At 39.0% G+C, this 19,208-nt stretch overlaps 2 protein-coding genes across 2 annotated transcripts; both read left to right on the forward strand.

Moving 5' to 3' along the window:
• Positions 1-701: 701 nt before the first annotated feature.
• Positions 702-2,000, forward strand: LOC145785910 (uncharacterized protein F54H12.2-like). The gene has a single exon (XM_082597607.1). The coding sequence runs from the start codon at positions 702-704 to the stop codon at positions 1,998-2,000; it is 1,299 nt and encodes a 432-aa protein (XP_082453733.1).
• A 5,192-nt stretch (positions 2,001-7,192) lies between these two features.
• Positions 7,193-8,589, forward strand: LOC145785839 (uncharacterized). Its single transcript, XM_082597546.1, has one exon. It carries the CDS (start codon positions 7,215-7,217, stop codon positions 8,454-8,456), a length of 1,242 nt encoding a protein of 413 aa, XP_082453672.1. The 5' UTR covers positions 7,193-7,214; the 3' UTR covers positions 8,457-8,589.
• The last annotated feature ends 10,619 nt before the right edge of the window (positions 8,590-19,208 follow it).

Genomic DNA, 19,208 nt, shown 5'->3' on the forward strand with positions numbered 1-19,208 from the left:
ACGTGGTCGAACCCCGCGTAGTCGGTGACACTTTAGCTCCCTTGTTGGGTGTCATACCGGTGGAAGGAAAAACTGGTGATTACATTTACCGAAGAAGTGAAAAAGTACACTATCATCTTGTGCAACGAAAAAACTTTAGTACCATACATATATCACTGCGAGACGACCAAGGCAGTCCAGTTCAATTCGAAACAGGGAAGGTAGTGGTCACTCTTCACTTTCGAAAAAGACTTCTTCACCAGCTATAATGCCCTACAAGCCAGCGTTTTGTTGTAATGCAAAAGCTTATGAAAATTATTATGTCTCACAAGTTGGGCATGGAACTCCAGGCTTTTTTACCGGCGCTCAATATCAAAACGGTTATGGGTTGGGGAGTATTTTTTCCAGTCTAGGCAAAGCGGTTTTACCTCTCTTTAAATCAGGAGCCAAAATGGTTGGCAAGGAGGTTTTAAAGACTGGTGCACAGTTCGCCTCGGATGTATTGGGAGGGAAAAATGTCAAAGATGCGGCCATACAACGCTCTAAACAGGCAGGCATGAACTTACTAAACAGAGCTGTAGCCCCAACCAAAAGAACTTTCCAACCTCCACCACAAGAAGCCTTTTTCTCATCTCCTTCAGCTAAAAGGCCGAGAAAAAGCAAAAAGTCTACTAGTTTGAAAAAACGCAAACGAAAAGCAGTCGCTCCTAAGGACATCTTCAATGGGTAGTTTGATTCATGAAAAGTCTTGTGAAGGATTGAAAAGCGAACTAGATTTGTTTTCTGTTCCGCCAACACAAACCAGTTTAGAACAGGGACACTATGTCGAACATCGTCCCCAATCTACTCTTACCGACAGTGGGCCTGTTGAGTTTTTACTTGTGGAAGAAGGCGACTACTATATTGATTTGGCCAACACCCTACTTTACGTTCGCGCCAAAGTGGTCAAGAACGATGGGGCAAATTTGGATGCAAATCAAGCCGTGGCTCCGGTTTGCAATTGGTTGCATAGCCTATGGTCTCAAGTCGACTTGAGCCTCAACAACACCCAGATTTCTCAGTCTAATCACACGTATCCGTTCCGTGCCTATTTAGAGACACTTCTCAGTTTTGGAAGCCCAGCAAAGACGACACAGCTATCGGCCAACCTGTGGTACAAAGACTCCCACGGAAAGTTTGATACGCTCGCTGCTACAAATAGCGGCTTTAACCAACGTAGGCTATTGACGGCGGAAAGCCGATCATTGGACATGATTGGAAAACTGCATCTGGATGTAGCCTTTCAGAATAGGTATTTGCTCAACGGAGTTGAGATGAAGCTCAAGCTGACTAGAGCCTCCGACGCGTTTTGTCTCATGGGACAAGGAAAGGTCAAACTAGAAGAAGTGGTTCTTTTCTGCAGAAAAGTTAAGCCAAGCGATGCAGTCAGGATCGCCCACATCAAGGCCCTCCAATCTGGAACAGCCAAGTATCCGATACGACGTGTTGAAACAAAGGCCTTTACTGTACCTCAAGGGAATCTTTCTGTCACCAAAGAAAACTTGTTCTTGGGACAGTTACCGAAGAGAGTTGTCATTGGTATGGTGGATAATGCGTCATTCAATGGTTCGGCCACTAGGAATCCTTTCGATTTCAAGCACAATTCTACCAACTTTTTAGCTTTGTACCGCGATGGTAAACAGATCCCGTCACGACCTTTACAACCCGATTTCGCAAATGGAAAATTTATCCGCAGCTATCTTTCTCTGTTTACTGGGACTAGCCAATATTATGCGGATGAAGGAAATGACATTTCTAGATCGGAATACCCGGGTGGTTATACGCTGTTTGCATTTGATTTGACACCTGACCTTGGGTCTGGAGCAAACCATTTTGAACTGATAAAGCATGGCAACTTAAGATTGGAAATTCATTTCGCGACAGCCCTGGCACATACCATTAACGTGATTGTTTACGCGGAGCATGACAATCTTTTAGAAATTGATCGGAACAAAAGCGTCATTTTCGATTATTCAGCATGAACTCGGACCAGATTTCAAGAATTTTGTACAACGACCCCTGTCTAAAGCGTGTGTTTCAAGGAGTTTACGCGAGAGACATGCTACCTCGAGATGTGTCCCCTCCTGCCGCCTACGTTTTTAACACTGACAAAAGCGACCAACCCGGTGAGCATTGGGTGGCTGTTTTCCTGAGTGAAGAGCATCAAAGTGAATATTTTGACTCCTACGGCCTTCCACCTTTCCATGATGAATTTGTCGACTTTATGAACTTACATGCAATCGAGTGGGTCTACAACTCTACCACGATCCAAGGACCATTGTCTTTCGTTTGTGGGCATTATTGTGTTTATTTTTTATTAAAACGTTGTCGCGGACTATCAATGAGGTCTATTGTGGCAAAGTTTCATTCCAATCTGACTGCAAACGACCGTGCTGTTGACGACTTTGTGCGCCATACATATAAAATTAAAATTTAATTGCTTGTATATGTATATTATGTATATGATATGTATAGTGTACTGTATATTATATATATGTATATAGTATATATATATTATATATGTGTACCACCTTATACTATGTATTTACACAATAAAAACACCAATGAAACATTTCTTCATTTCTTTTATTGAAAGTGAATTATACACGAATACGTTTAACTGGAGGTTCTTCAGTTTCTTCGGGTGTGATGAGAAGCTTTGAAAAAAATTCCAATTGCTGTTGGCATTCTTCTGTCAGATGATCTTTCCCTTTGCAGGCAATGTAGAATTCCTCACACCGCTGATACACAAAATGAACATAGTGTCGAGGGGCATAGACCTTGTCCGTTGTAAAAGAAAGGCGAAATTCATCCGGACAAATTTCTTTTTTGACTGCTTCGATATGATTCAAACGAGCACAGTTTTCGTCGTCTTCTGAAGTGGCCCAATATAATATTGATAGATAGGCCTTTGTCTTTGTTTTTGGAACGAATAAGATGTACGGATCCTCTTCGAAAAGCACTGTCGCGACTTCTTTTAGTTGTTCGGTTGAGAAGTGGAAACCTCGTTGTTTCACTTTCAATATCCCTTTCCGTAACAAGCCTCCACCTCGCGGTAATAAATCTCCTTGTTCGGCGATTTCTGAAAACTTTAACCTCACTTCGTCGGAGATTTTTTGCATTTGTCTGGCCCCCGCGTTCAACTTTTCAGACTCGATCAGACCTTCATAACAACTGGTGTGAGGTATGTTGGGCATGTGTGCCATCGCGATTTCAGCTTGCTTTCTAAGTTGGACAGCTACTGAACTATAAGATTGCATATTTGAAACCGATAGACAGCATATCCTCTATTTAAACCAGAAAGACGTCATTTCCTAGTGATAGGTGAAGACACACAAGATTTTATAACTTGCACCAGCATTGATTAAAAATTTTTAGCACTGAAAATACTTCCGAGGTTGAAAAGTCCATCCCCAAGGTATAAAATGAATTACTTCCGAGGTTGAAAAGTCCGTTGCCAAGATATCACTAGGTCCCATAACAATTCGGTATGACGACATAAAGAGGATTGCACCATCCCACTGTAATCTGTGAACTTTTAACTCGATATTGCACGCACAGTAATCTGTGGACTTTCAACTCGATTGCACCATAGCGTGTATAAACACAAAAAGAAGAAAAAAAAAAAAAGATTAGGTCTATAAAAAATCGCTCGTTTGAGTCAGTGACATTTCATTCAAGATGTTTACCTGCGAGATTTGTGGTCGGTCTTATACTCAAAAACAAAGCTTAGAGAGGCATAGGAAAAAACATTTCAATATTCGATGGACCTGTGAGTTGTGTCAACAAACCTTTTCAAAAACCTACAGTCGATCTCTGCATGCCAAACGATGTAAAAAGTAAGTGTGTGTTCATCAACAAACCAATTGATGGTACTAGCTGTAAATATGTTCTGTAATTATACATGTCTTATTGATGTGATAAAGAAACGCATTGTTAAACACTTGATAAAGTAATAGTTGTTCAAATCTCTACAAGTATACAAAAACTGCAGATAAACAAAGTCTTTTGCAAAATAGCTCTTTAGCCCCACTTTGTGACATGTTAAATTCTTGTAGACGACAAACAGCAATTGCTGAACATGATATGGATCCGGCCCTGTGGGAAGAGATCGATTGGTCCCAAAATCAAACAGCCAACAAAATAGATGATGAATTAAATCCTGACTTTTGGAAGTGAGTGTTTAAATTCTTGGTGTGGTATTCCTTATTTACAACAGTGCACTAATTGTAAAACATTGACAGAGAGATCGATTGGTCGCAAAATCAAACTGGTGGCAACATGAACGAGGAACCAAACCCTGCTGTTGAGGAGTGAGTATTGACATTCATTGATGTAAACTGTTGATAGATGCGACAATGAGAGAGGGGTGAGAAATTTTTAAAGACACAACTCGATGAAATTTCATTTAAGATCTTTTGCAGGACAGGTGAGGAATCAGCAGACAGAGATGAAGTAAATGGAGAGACAATCGATGCTCAACTAAAGTAAGAGATTTAATGTTGTAAACAAAAGTTTATGCATATTTTCTTTTGTGTGATGAAATGTTAAACCCATTAAACTCCAATGTCTCACAGACATATTTTCTTTCAGAACGTTTATGACACAACATCACTCCAGTATTGTTGACTCGAGAAAGGTTGGAAACAAAATTCAAGACGTTTTCAACTTTTCATTATCTGATCGGAATATAGAAGAACTTCGCAACCAATTGATTCGTATTATTTTTGAACAGCAAAAGCATCGTTTTAAAATTAATTACAGTTTTGGATTTATTTTACGCCATCGCCTGAACAATTCTTTAAAATTTTTCCATGCTTCACATGGCACAGACACTGTTTTAAAGTTAGCAAAACTAATCTCAAACAAAGAGGATTTTTTGGAATTTTTAAATGATTTATTTCACCAGGATTTTTTAGAATTTGCAAGGCAGCAACGACCAGATAGTGCGTGGGTGGTTGAAAAAGTGACAAATGTGACTTTTTTTGTATATAAATTACCTAAATTTTTCATTGGGTGTGGGGTCGAGCTGCCAGAGTTTATTCTCAATAACCCTGGAGTAAATGCTTTAAATATGAATAGAAATACCAAACGTCAATACTCGGACCATCTTTGCTTTTTCCGCTGTTTAGCCTTGTTTCGTGGATGTACACTTTTGAACCTGGAGACCGCAGCACAACAATACTTTCACACTTACTGCACACACTTTCACAAAGACCCCACAAAATTTCAAGGGGTAGAGCTTTGTCAAATTGGGGAAGTAGAAAAATTATTCAAAGTCAACATTTTTGTATATTCGTTAGAATGGGATGGGGAGGGGGCTGTAGCAAGTCTTGTGCAACGGAGTCATTGTCACTTTCAGGACACCATGAACTTAAATTTATTTAAAAGCCATTTCAGCTACATTTTCAACATGACTTTCTACGCCAACACATACAAATGTCCAAAATGTCAAAAAAATTGGACGACTAACAATCATTATCATCGACACGTCAGAACCTGTGATTTCAATGTAAAATATAAATATGTTGGTGGGTCTTATCATACTCCTCTCACCATTTTTCAACAACTTGAGGACATGGGAATTTCAGTACCACCATCGGATCGTTATTACAATTTCAGAGCGACCTACGACTATGAGTCTTTGTGTTCAAAAGAGCAACTTCCTAGTCCTACTACCACAATTCAATGGAGAGCTAAACACATTGCATGTTCTGTCAGTGTTAGCAGTAATGTTCCCAACTTTCAGTCTCCTGTCTGCTTTGTCAGTACAGGGAGTACACACGATTTGGTGAAACAAAAATTGGATTATTTAAACAAAATATCGACACACGCTTATGACATTCTTTGTAAAAAATTTTCTTATGTTTGAGGAACTTGAGCGCCTATGTGGTCCTGATGAGTCTAATCCCAATCACAAACATGTTCAGTCATTAATGCAACGTTTTCGCAGTTTTTTAAAAGAATTACCTGTTTTAGGGTTCAATTCCGGAAGGTACGACATCAATCTTGTCAAGACAGAATTCTTTTCTTTTCTTCAACCTGACATTGTGTTTGTAGTGAAGCGAAATAACAATTTTATGTGTGTCAAAACATCTACTTTAAAGTTTCTTGATTTTTCCAATTTTTTGGCTGCCGGATCTTCATATGACAAATTCATTAAAGCGTATGGGGTGGAACAAAAAAAGTTTTTCTTTCCTTATGAATGGTTAGATGACTTGTCAAAATTGAACCAAACCTCTCTTCCCTCCTATGATACATTTTATAACACTTTAAAAGGTTGTAACATTTCCAAGGAAAATTACGCTTTGTGCCAAAAAATCTGGCAAGAGGAAAACATGCAGACCATGAAAGACTTTCTTGTGTATTACAATAATCTGGATGTGGGCCCCTTCTTGCAAGCCATTGATAAAGCTTTTAGTTTTTACAAATCCAAAGGTTTAGACATGTTCAAAGATGGAATTTCTGTTCCAGGCCTCACTTTAAAATATCTTTTTTCCACTGTAACTCCTGATGTCAACTTCACGCTCATCAATGAAAAAAACAAAGACCTGCATGAACTCATCAAGTCACAAATTGTAGGGGGTCCTTCCATTATCTTCCACCGCTATCATGAGAAAGAGGTAACAAAACTCAGGGAACATGAATTTGGTTCAGAAGCAAAATTGTGTCAGTCCATTCAGGGTCAAGATGCAAACGCGCTCTACCTTTCTGCTATTATGAAGGATATGCCCACTGGGGGTTTTATTCGGTACAAACAGTGTGAAAACTTTAAACCAGTGACCTCCCATAAATACGGCCTTCTCGCGATGGAGTGGTTGGAGTTTCTTTCATCTCAGCAAGGTCTTTCAATCCAACATCAATTCAACGGAGGGGAAAAGAGAATTGGAAAGCTTCCTGTGGATGGTTTTTGCAAAGAAACACGCACTGTGTATCAATTTCATGGATGTTTCTGGCACGGTCATGCATGCCACCTCAATATTGACCCTGTCACTGGCGCGATGAAAGAGACAAATGCATCCAACGGCGAGACAATGGAAAAACTGAGGGAAAACACAGAAAAAAATTCTAAGTATTTGCATGATTTGGGTTACAGAGTGGTTGAGATGTATGAGTGTGACTGGCTTGAAGAAAAGAAAACGAGTATTGTGAAACAGTTCTTGAAAACTTTAAACATCATTAAACCTTTACACAACATGACTCAGGACACATTTCTTTCCTACATTAAACAAAACAAACTTTTTGGAATGGTGTTGTGTGATATTGAGACTCCTGACAATTTAAAAAAGCACTTTTCTGAATTTTGCCCCATTTTTAAAAATGTTGATGTATCCAGGGAAGACATAGGACAATACATGCAGGAGTTTGCAGAAAAAAATCAAATATTATCCAAACCAAGACGAATGCTCATTGGGAGTTATTTTGGTTCTAAAGTTTTATTGATCACACCCCTGTTAAAATGGTACTTAGAACACGGTCTTGTTGTGACTAAAATTTATGAAGTGATCCAATACACTCCAAAAAACTGTTTTGAAGAATTTGGTAACCAAGTTTCCATGGCAAGGAGAGGAGGTGACGCTGATCCAGACAAGGCAATTATTGGGGACACATTCAAATTATGGGGCAATTCAAGCTATGGAAAATCCATCACAAACAAGACAAAACACAAAAACATGTCATATCACACCAATGACTCTGTGCACAAGGCAATCAACGAACCTTTTTTTCACCATTTGAATCCACTCTCTGAAAGTCTGTATGAAGTAGAATGTTTCAAAAACAAAATTAAATTAGATCTCCCACTTCAAATTGGCTTTTTTGTCTATGGGTATGCAAAGCTGAGAATGTTAGAATTTTATTATAACTTTTTGGATAACTTTGTTGATCGTAGAGACTTTCAGTGTTTAGAGATGGATACAGATTCATTGTACTACGCTCTCTCTGCCCCTTGCCTCGAAGATGTCATCATTCCTGAAAAACGCAAACAATTTTACACAAATTACCACAAATGGCTTCCTGCAAAAGCCTGTCCTGCTCATCGAGAGGAGTTTGTTCGCCTGAAAATGTCTGGGGGTGTCTTTCACCAAAAGGATTGTTGTGTACGCCAGCAACTCTTTGATAAGAGAACCCCTGGACTTTTCAAGTTGGAGTGGGAAGGATCCGGGTTCATAGGTCTTTCCAGCAAGACCTATTACTGTTTTGGTAAAAGTAATAAACAAGTTTCCAAAGGAATCAGTGTGAGACAAAACAATTTCAACAAGGATTCATACCTCAACGTCATACACACCAAACATAACCAATCAGGCACAAACATTTCATTCAGAACACAGAACAACAAAGTCTTCACATACACACAGACAAAAAACGGTCTCACCTACTTTTACCCCAAGCGCCAAGTTCATCCAGACGGTATAACCACAAGTCCACTTTGCATTTAATTGTGATCAGTTAAATGTAATTGATCGAGTTTCGCTTTTAGCAGTATGATCATTGTTTTCTTCACAAATGTGACGACGTTTATATTGTATTTGTTGATCGTGTATGTATTGAAATAAAACATCTGACGCAATCGTTGCGACATCGTGGTAAGCTTTGTACAAGACCACTGCCAGGACAGTGCCAGGTACTGCTTGTACACTGCTTTTGGTACTGCTTCGTACCACTAAGACTCTGCCAGGACAGTGCCAGGTAATGCTCTGCCAAGACTCTGCCAGACTGCTCTGCCAAGACTCTGCCAGACTGCTCTGCCAAGACTCTGCCAGGACAGTGCCAGGTACTGCTCTGCCAAGACTCTGCCAGACTGCTCTGTCAAGGCTCTGCCAGGACTCTGCTTTTTAGCACTGCCAGGTTTTTCGTACTGCCAGGTTTTTCGTACTGCCAGGTTTTTCGTACTGCCAGGTACTGCTTTTTCGTACTGCCAGCAGATATCGATCGGACCCTCCTCTACTACTGTCGTTGATAGCAACAACCCCAGTGGTGAGATCCATTTCTTCACTTTTTAAATAATCTGAAGCCTGTTTACTTAACGAAAAGCATTTATGAGGAATAAGACTAGCAATAACAAATTCAGATTGCTTGATGCGGAACAACAAACCAGTAGCTACACCATTACCTTCGTTTGACATTTGTTGGAACATTGACAGCAGTGCTGGATATAGGCTACATTAATAGCCCCATCCAGATCATCTGAACGTGCAGACCATCTAGTAGCCTATGAGATAACGAGTGCAATGCAATTTTTCCAGACGTGATTCCCTCCTTTTTCAAATGCTCTTCATACAAGAAATGTCTCTTGGGAGAACAGTCCATAAAGTGGTAGATGTTACCAATTGTTTCAAAAATTGTTTTGACTGTCGCCACGTTTTCAACACTGTGCCCAAGCACAAGATTTAATCATTGTGCAAAACAATGAAAATATACCGACAGTTTGGCACCCGCAGCAACTATAGGTGTTGCTGTACACCTTCATCCTTGCCTGACATGTTGGTGGCCCCATCAAAACCTTTGCCTAATAGGTCTTACAAAGCTTGTGTCTCAGCTGTGATAAAAGCCATCATCTCAAAATGGTAAAATTAGACTACAATCAATCAATACAACAGCGCGATAACAATGAAGATTCTTCATTTCTTCTTATGTCAATGCTGCAAAAGTAAATCATACGTAAGAAGTTGAAATTAATTTATGACGCAGTCACTAGGCCCCCCTAACCCCCTTCATACACCCAGTGCCGTGTCAAGGGGAGGGCCAAAGGGGGCCGGTCCCCGAGCCCACCATTTCAGGGGGCCCACAGATAATATACTTTTGCGTTTCAGTACTAACATGTTAATCATACCGTTTTCAACATTTATTCTGATGGGAGTGTGGTTCAGTCACTGTTTTTAAATGAATTCGGTAGTGTTAGGGGTGTGGTTGTCAAGGTACCCGGTCAGTTGGTCGACAGGACAATTGGTCGATAGACAATTGGTCGACAAGACAGCTGGTCGACAGGACGTTACGTTGACAGAACGATTCATTTTAGGGTTAGGGTTAGTTAACTAACCTTAACCCTAACCTAACTCGAACTCTAACCCTAACCCTAACCCTAAAATGAATCGTCGTCGACCTAACGTCCTGCCGACCAACTGTCTTGTCGACCAATTGTCCTGTCGACCAAATGTCTGTCGACCAATCGACCGTGCACCGGTTGTCAGTCAATGTTGTTTCGTTTAATGGTCTTTCGACTCTTCTGTCAACTTTTGTGGTTCCATACAATGTTAGTAGGCCTAGTTAGTTTTAGCATGTAGCCTATGTGTTTTACTCTCAATTTGCTGTAATATGCTATTTTCTATTATTCTTTTTAATCGGTGGTGTTAGGGGTGTGGTTGTCACTCTATGTTTTTTGGTCAAAAGGTCTTTTGGGTCTTCAGTCAATGTTTGTAGTTCAGTACAATATTAGCAGTTAGTTTTAGCATGCATGTTCTTTGCTCTCAGTTTTCTTTAGTACCGTACGCTAATTCTCTAGTATTCGTTTTTATTGGTGGTGTTAGGGGTGTGATTGCTTGTCAATGTTGTAGCCTATTTGTCAATTGTCTTTTCAGTCAATGATTGAGGTTCGATACATTGTTAGTAGTTAGTTTTAACATGCACGTATCTGCTTTGCTCTAAGTAGTTTTCTCTGGTAGGCTATAGCCTATTTGTAGTATTCATTTCGATCAGTGGTGTTAGGGGTGTGGTTGCTAGTCAATGTTTTATTTAGTCAATGGTGTTTTGGCTCTTCAGTCAATGTTTCTGATTAAGTAGCCTACAATGTTAGTAGTTAGTTTTAACATGCATGTTCTTTGCGCGCAGTATTCTCTAGTATGGTTTTCGATCAACAGTGTTGGAAGTGTGGTTCGGGCAATGTTTTTTCATAAATTGCTGGTGCAGCATCACTTGTAGTAAACTACTTATTTGAATGGAACGGTTGTAGTTTATGTGTTAGTAAATATTGCAAGCACAGAGGCAGTGCCGGTCTTAGGGTTTTTCGGGCCCTGTGCAGAATATGCTTTTTGCGGGCCCCAATGACAATAATCCAATTCAGTGGCGTAACTAGGTAGCCTACTTTGAAAGGGGAGGGGCGGCGGTGGCGGCGTGATCGCCAAAGACGACAACCAGCGGCGGGGGGTCTGGGGGGCCTCCCCCAGAAAATTTTGAAAAATTACCTTGAATTCGGGACATTCTGAGAGCATGTTCAACAAAAATTGAGGTAGGTATGAATATTATTATTTTGTATTATTGTGAAATGGTGCTGTCCGGTGGCAAAGCAAAAGGATAAGATCATGCTTTCTTTGGCATTTTTCGGAAATAAAGCTATGTCTCCACAGTATGTTGAGTCTGGATGCAACCTATTTCGTCCCCTGAAATCGTGTAACAAAATTAAATTTCGACTTATTTCGTCCCATGAAAAGATCGAGAAATTTTGAAATGTTTGCGGCAACTCCGATCAGCGATTTCGGCTATGTCGTTTTTTTTTCTCGATCTTTTCAGGGTACGAAATATTCAGGCGACGAAATAGGTTGAATTCGTTGAGTCTCTATGTTTTCTTGTTGCAAATTCCTTTGCTGAATTCACTTGTTGAATTTTTCCTTTGAAAATGACAAAATTACTGCATTTTCTGAGTAAATTGCGGGCCCCCTAATTTGCGGGCCCTGTGCGATCGCACGGTTTGCACATCCCAAAGACCGGCACTGACAGAGGCTACGATGTTGGTAAGTGCAATCGGTAGAACTAATTGCTAAACCCCTGTATGGCAATCAGGTAGGCCTATGTTTATTTGTGCCTTAGATCAGTGGTCCCCAACCTTTTTAAGAAGCGACCCCAATTTAAATGAAAATAAAATCAGCATTTACATGCGACCCCATTTTGTTTTCCGATACAGAGAAAAATATTTCAAGTAATGCTGAAACTAAATAATAAGAGTAAGTACACACAATTACAGAGAAATGTGGCTACACAAAAGTATTCCAAAGTAATTGTTTTTTTGCTCTCTTTTTCTCCAGTCATGATTTTCACAACTTCCTTCATTACTGGCAGCAGCATTTTTTTTCCAATTGTGTGGGCTTTCTTTTGCTTTGCAATCTGATAAGAGGCGACATACGAAAAATAAACAGCAGCTTTATTTGCCGCAGTAAATGCTTTCATCACACTTGCTTGTGATGCAAGAGATTGCAATTTACGAAAAAACTCAGATGGTTTATCCACGCAGCCTGGATGATTTTTTTTTAAATGACGTTTAATTTCATCGAATCTTTTGCTAGAATTTTAAGACAGATCACACACTTTAGTTTGCCATTAAATTCAGTGAAACCAAGTTTTAAAATAGCCTCGTAATATGATCTCTTTCTGGTCTTATTTTGCTACCATTTTTGTATATTATTTAGCTATACTTAGTACTGTATAGCTACAAATTACCATTACCAGCTGCAAAGGAAACCGCAAACAGCCGGGGAAATGTCTGCACACTACACCAGCAGTCATGCATAAATAACTATTCGCACGTTCTGGAGTCACCTTGAATAATAAAAAGTTAGTCTAAACTAGCATCGTCAATGCTTTTGATCTGTGTCCTATACTTGTCGCAACTATTGCGTTTTTGATTATTGCACCACAATGGTTTAATTGTGATACGAGGTAGCAAGCTGTAGGCCTACTCCAAGGAGTCCAAAACACAGGCAAAGGTTGCGAACTAGAAGTAGAACAAAAAACTTTTTTGAAAAAGTATCAGTCTTTTTTTCGGTAATAAATTGAATATGGTGAGTTATGGCGACCCCAGGAATTGTTAACGCGACCCCACTTGGGGTCGCGACCCACAGGTTGGAGACCACTGCCTTAGATTACAATAAAGAGGTTTAAACCTATCAGGCAAAAAATAATAACCACTTGGTGAAAGTGTTGAAATGTTCTTTTTGCTAAAGCCAATTTTTGTTGCACCCAAAGATGTTTTACTCTGTTACGCCTACGTTTTTGACATAATAGGTTAGTAAAATTTCGAACATTTGTAATTTTAGGAAAAAAATTGCTTTCAAGTGTAGTTAACTAAATTAAAATTCTTCCAATTTGTCAATTCTTGTCCGATTTAAAAAAAATTGAAGTCAATTTAATGAGCATGCCAAATTTTCAGGCTAGCTTTTATTGTGCGATACAAGTTCTGGACTGAATGATTCCAATACTTCATGACCACTGCCAGTAACATTTGTTAATGCGTTTGGCTTTCATTTCGAGCAAAGGCGTAGCCTAGCTATTATATGTTAAAACTGCGTGTTTGCTATCACTTAGCCTACATTTGTGTTGTTTTCAAAACTGGTCAGGACATTTATTAAAGTGAACCACCTTTTCATATCGATATAGCCTAGTGAAACTACACACAATATTATGATAGCTTCTCTTGCCTGAAGGGGGCCCAAAATTATTATGGCCCCGGGGCCCATAAAGGGCTTAACACAGCACTGCATACACTCCCCCCCAATTTTCTTATCGGATCTCGACGAATTACAAAATTGACCCTAAATAGGAGTGGGGTGGACATGTCCACCTCAGTCCACCCCGTGGCGCCGCTACTGCTCTCGGAGTGTGTGCATGAGCAACGCATTCTAAGGACTGCTCTTCATTTAGCGGCATTTAATGGATGGAATAATTCCCGGAAGCAACAACTCAACAATCGGAAACTTCACTCTGCCAATCTCAGTAACCGGCCCTGCGTCAAAAGTCTCTGCAAGTATGCGAAACTACCAGAAATAACCTATCAAGGCTTTGTCAGTCCGAGGATAAAGATTCAAAACCAAAACTGTCACTGGCTTAGTTTGTAGTTTATAGGCTAGGTTATGAAAATGATGTAACACAAATCTCATTAAATCTTCTTATTCATATTTTGAAACCACCAGCCTTGATCACGATTTATCTTTTCGTGGTAACCTTTTGAAACCTCCAACTCCAATCGAGGTTAAACACCTTTACAATACCTTTTATGTCAGCCCAGGCTGTAGACTAGCCTATGCTCTATTTTGTTCTCTTATTAATAAACTTAGCCATACACCTTCATACACCGTTTATTAACGTTACGCATTACTTTACGTAACATTTCTAGTTGCCTACGTATTATAATATTATACATGTATCATTAAATAAGCAATTTTCATCGTTATACCATCATGAGACTTTCATCGAATTTCAAGGTTCATAATTTTGATTTTTTTTGGTTTGGAGCAAATGGAGTTTTTGTCCGGATCCATCAAACCTGCAAGTACAAATATCTTAAAAGCAGAATATCACCTTATACATCTTGTGATAGTGCAGCTTGGTTTGCATCAGAAAAACGTATCTAGTTATTTATCTTACGTTGTATTTAAATATACACAAACAAAAAACAACATGAGCATCGGTAAGTCCGGTGTACACAATACACAGACTCTGTCGAGAGGCCAGAAAGTTGAAAGAATCAGTCGTCTTCTCGTTTCTAAAACAACTGGAGGGCCAATTGTTGAAGCCATCCATCTTGACTGTTCCAATGACGATCGCAAATGAACCACGATTGGCGCTCGGGGTCTGGTAGATATGAAGAAAGTGGTGGAGATGGTTGCGACGACAACCGAACAACAATAAATGAAACGACTGATAATTGCTCAACAACAACAACACAAACATCTTATAAGTTATAAATCGATTGGAACTCTCAACATAACAAGCGGGCAGCACTCAGCACCAACACACCACACAACGTCCATAGACGTTGAATCTATGTAAAAATCGACTCAATTGCTGTCTGGATTAACAAATCAGGAATAAACTGGGCTAAGTCTTCTATCAGGAGGCAAAAAATAAAATAAAAAACGGTTCGAGAAACAGCAAAAAATCGCTGTTCATGTCACAAATTTTCAAATTTTACTTTTGGAAATTCAAACAGCCAATTACTGATTCATAAAAATTTTATGAACCAAAATACTGAATCATTGACCTTAATTGTTATTGGTCGGATTGAATGTCATTCTGAAATTGTCGAAATGATATTTTAGTCTCGTCTTTGAACAACGACAAATCAGTGAGGGAACATGAACAATAAATTCATGATAATAATAAGTGTGTGTTTTTATTCACGTTTGTATTGCTTTCAAGTCACGTGCTATCAGCTCTGGCGCATGAAAGCTCTGCCTCAAATTAATCGTTAGATTGATTGGTTGAATCTTTATCCTGGGACTGGAAAAACTTCGTTGAGAGCTTAATCCTGGCAGTTTCGTAAACTTGTGGAAGTTTTGAACCAATGAAACAACTCCGGTCACCATGATAATATGATTGCCAGTGTGGAGCTTACAATAGTTGTTGAAGTGTTGTTGCCGCGGAATTATTCCATCGTTAAAGTTACGCTAAATGAAAAGCAGTCCTAAAATGTGGTGTTCAAGCACACACCTCGAGAGTCGAACCAGCGCCGCTTGATCTTGAGTTGGGCGCGTAATCACTGAGCTAACGGGCAATTCAAAAAATGAAACAAATTTACTGCAGTGTTAGGCTATGACAACAAATACGTTGGATACGAAAACAACATTTTAAATACTGAGTATTCGTATTAATGATGATAATAATAAATACAACATTTAAATACAGTCAACTCCGCTTAATTCGGACACTTTGGTTGCGCTCACTTTTGGCCGAATTAAGCGGAGAAACGGCTTTGTCGGAAGCGAAAAATCAATTGTTCGTTTCATGGTATGGGTAAAGGCAGACAACACATTAAAAAAACCGTTCTGTTGCGTAATAAATGAATTGCAGCTGCGCTATACTGCAGTAATAGGCATTGATCGCATAAAACGCGCAAGAATTATACCTTCTGGTTAGTTGTATTGTACAGTATTTCGATACCAAGCGATTCAACAAATATAATATATTTATGTGTGTTACACTATATTATAGTGTAACACACACAAACAGGGTTGAAATAGTACAGTAATTCTTCAAATACTGTGTCCTGTGTCCGAATTAAGCGGAGAATTGTCCGAATTAACGGGAGTCTTTTTACGTGCAATTTTTACTTTTGTTCCGTTCCCGAGCATTTTGGCCGAATAAAGCAGTTGTCCGGATTATCCGGTGTCCGAATTAAGCGGAGTCGACTGTAACTAAGATTCTTCAAAAAATGTCTGTGTGGAATGGGAAATGATTGACAGAATTGAGTAGCCTATTCCTGGTCATGTGCAGCCCTTGGTCAGCCTGCATATACCTATCACGTCTTAAAACGATTTTGGTAAATAACTCTCTTTTCCGGTTATTCGTAATGAAACGACACTGACTAATTCATATGAAGTGGGATGACCAATTTCACTTAAAAACCTTTTAGCAATCATCATTCAGCGTTGGGGCTATGCAATAACTTAGGCTTATCTGATAAAAATAAAGACAAAACTTCTGAAATCTTGGCTTTAATGGCAGGTTCTTGTAGTAAAGAACAGTTGGCGGAGTCATTTCATGAATAGAAAAATCATCCAGAGAGTCTCATGTCTAACAAAGTGTTGCAGGATATTCTTTCTTTAATGATATCACTGCCACGAGTTAGAAATGTTTGATCAACGTAGTGATCCTAGACCATACACAACAACCTGCGGGGTTCACTTAAAGATTTTAATCTATGTGTCCGACATGTGTCTGAGTTTTACTCCACATCATAGCCTAACAATAAATTTTAAAACTGCTATTTTTTTCATAGGGTAAAGGCTTTTACTTATGGTTGTCATAGTTTGCCATAAGTATAAGTTTGTGGATTTATGTTTTCTTATAGTTATATGCCTGCCTTTGTTTCAATCGGATCAATAAGAGTTGTTGGTTTTAAATCTTGATCTTCCAACTGACAAGCCTTTGATTGGTGATTCGTGACAGTATTGAATGTTTGTGGTTTTGACGCACGGCCGGTTATCGAGATTGGTGGAGTGGAGTATTGTTGAAGAGTTGTTGCCGGGAATTATTTCGTCTAAGCCTACTAGTTGCCGCTGAATTGAAAGCAGTCCTGAAATGCGTTGTTCAAGCGCATACCCCGAGAGTCGAACCAGCGCCGCTTGATCTTGAGTCGAGCGCTCAAGCACTGAGCTAACGGAGCGGTGCTTGCAGAGAAAGGTTGACGGAGTCATTTCACGAAGATCAAAATATCCTGATCGTTTTTTGTCTGACGGCAACGACGGTTCCAGGTGATTAATTGCACACCTGCCTTGCACGTGTTTTATAAACTAAGAAAAGCTGAGATCAACTTTTAATGGAAAACCTTTTGCATTGGTTTAATTTCATTTTGAGATCCAAGCTATTTTGTTTCATTACCTTCTCAAAGCGAAATATAAGAGAATACCAAAACATCAAATAATGAGTTCAAAAAGTGAGACGTTATATCAGCATCTTTGCAACGTTAGAAATGTTTGGGCTTGCATCTTTGCAACGTTAGAAATGTTTGGGCTTGCAAATAGATTGTTTGAAAAAAAATCTAAACATGACGTAAATTTTTTGTCTTGATTTCGAATTAAAAAAATTTGTTTCATTCAAATAAATAGATTTCAAGTGCCTTAATAGATCTTCACCAACTTACTGTAGGCTACTGTATATTGAATCTGACCCTTGGATTACACGCCACCGTTGCCATGGGATTCAGCGTCGAGTTTGGATTCAGCGTCGAGTTTGGATTCTGCGTTGAGTTCTTTCCACTTTTCGAGTGCCTCTTCTACTTTTTTCCATAGACACGGGATGAGACACGGTCTCTCCTTGTGCACACAGATAAATTGCTTCACCAGTTCCGTCTCCCTGCAGCCGCATTGAAACTCACACGAAGATCTAAAAAAACATAAGATAAATATTATTCTATAAAATAATTTGTCTGTTCAGAGCTACTGAGATGTTCAGCATCTTTATTTCTGAACATCACAGCAAAAACAATAGGCTTAGTTATATGTCAACCTAGTAAAGGTCTATAAAAAGGTAGAAGTGACAAAACGCGAACGTTAAAACTTGCTTTAGACCTACATAAGTTACTATAAGTTAAAAAAATGCCCTGGTGGCAACACTGTGCCTAATCTTTTTAACTTAAAAACCTAGTTTGGTTTCAAGCACGTTTTAACAAAATGGAAGACAGCAGCAGCAGCAGCATGCTGGCCTTTGGAAACGTCAATCCCAAGTTAATAAGAGCACACTATAGTCTCGGCATTTTTTAATTCTTTCGAGCTCCTCTGCCCTCCTTTCCACCAACATAATCCTTATGGTGGGATGACGTCATCATAACCAATCTCCTCAATTTAATAGGTTACATAATAATCTAACATTTTAATATTTTATTTTTGCTTCATTTTCTACTTTCTATACCCCATATCATTTTATGAAACAATTTTAAATCAGACCGTACTTGTGCAGTGTTGTTCTATTCCAAAGTTTTCTTTCGACGATGGAATTTATACGGATGTGCTAAGTTATTTTTGTGTTAACAAGGTAAAATAGTTTCTTGGGATGTCAGGTTGTGATTTCGGTTTTTGAGTGAAGAGAAAATTTTCAAAGAGTGCAAGGTCAATCAGGGACGTGTTCGTAGATTGCTTAGGGTTCAAATATTAAGTTATAGACTAAAGACAATAGCACTTTCAGCATTTTAATAAACATAGCATTTCAATGAAGAAAATAAAAAAATTGAAACTGGTATAATTTTGACAGACATTACTTTGAATTTTGAACTGCAACTATGAAAAAAAAAAAGTTCTATATTTGAAATGAAGGAAACAAAGCCTATGTGGTTTTCAGAAAAGGATGACAGAAATTTCCAAACGTAAACATTCGAAAATCTTATTCACAATACAGCAAAAAAGTTATTCTACGCTTCAACTCTTGGACGATGTGAAAAAGCATTTTTTTTCTGCTTGAGAACTTTTGCTGAGTCAACATAGGCTAAGTACTTTACTACAACAATAACAGCAAAAGGAAACACGCTTGCCAGTAGCGTAGGCTATAGTTTTTTTCAAGAATTATTGACTCACTTTTCCACAACATACGCTCTGCCAGACAGAAACAGCATTGCAAGGACAAAGGGGAAGAGAATCGACTTTTTCATTGCTATTTTCCAAGAGCGTTTACCTCCAAGCCAATCTTACAGAGGTTTTTATAGCAAGACTACGGAAAGAAAAAGGAACGTTTCTGAACTTGCTCAACTTTTCATATCACGACAGACATCA

Source organism: Aplidium turbinatum, chromosome 16, assembly GCF_918807975.1.
Source record: "Aplidium turbinatum chromosome 16, kaAplTurb1.1, whole genome shotgun sequence".
In the NCBI taxonomy this organism is placed as follows: Eukaryota; Metazoa; Chordata; class Ascidiacea; order Aplousobranchia; family Polyclinidae; genus Aplidium; species Aplidium turbinatum.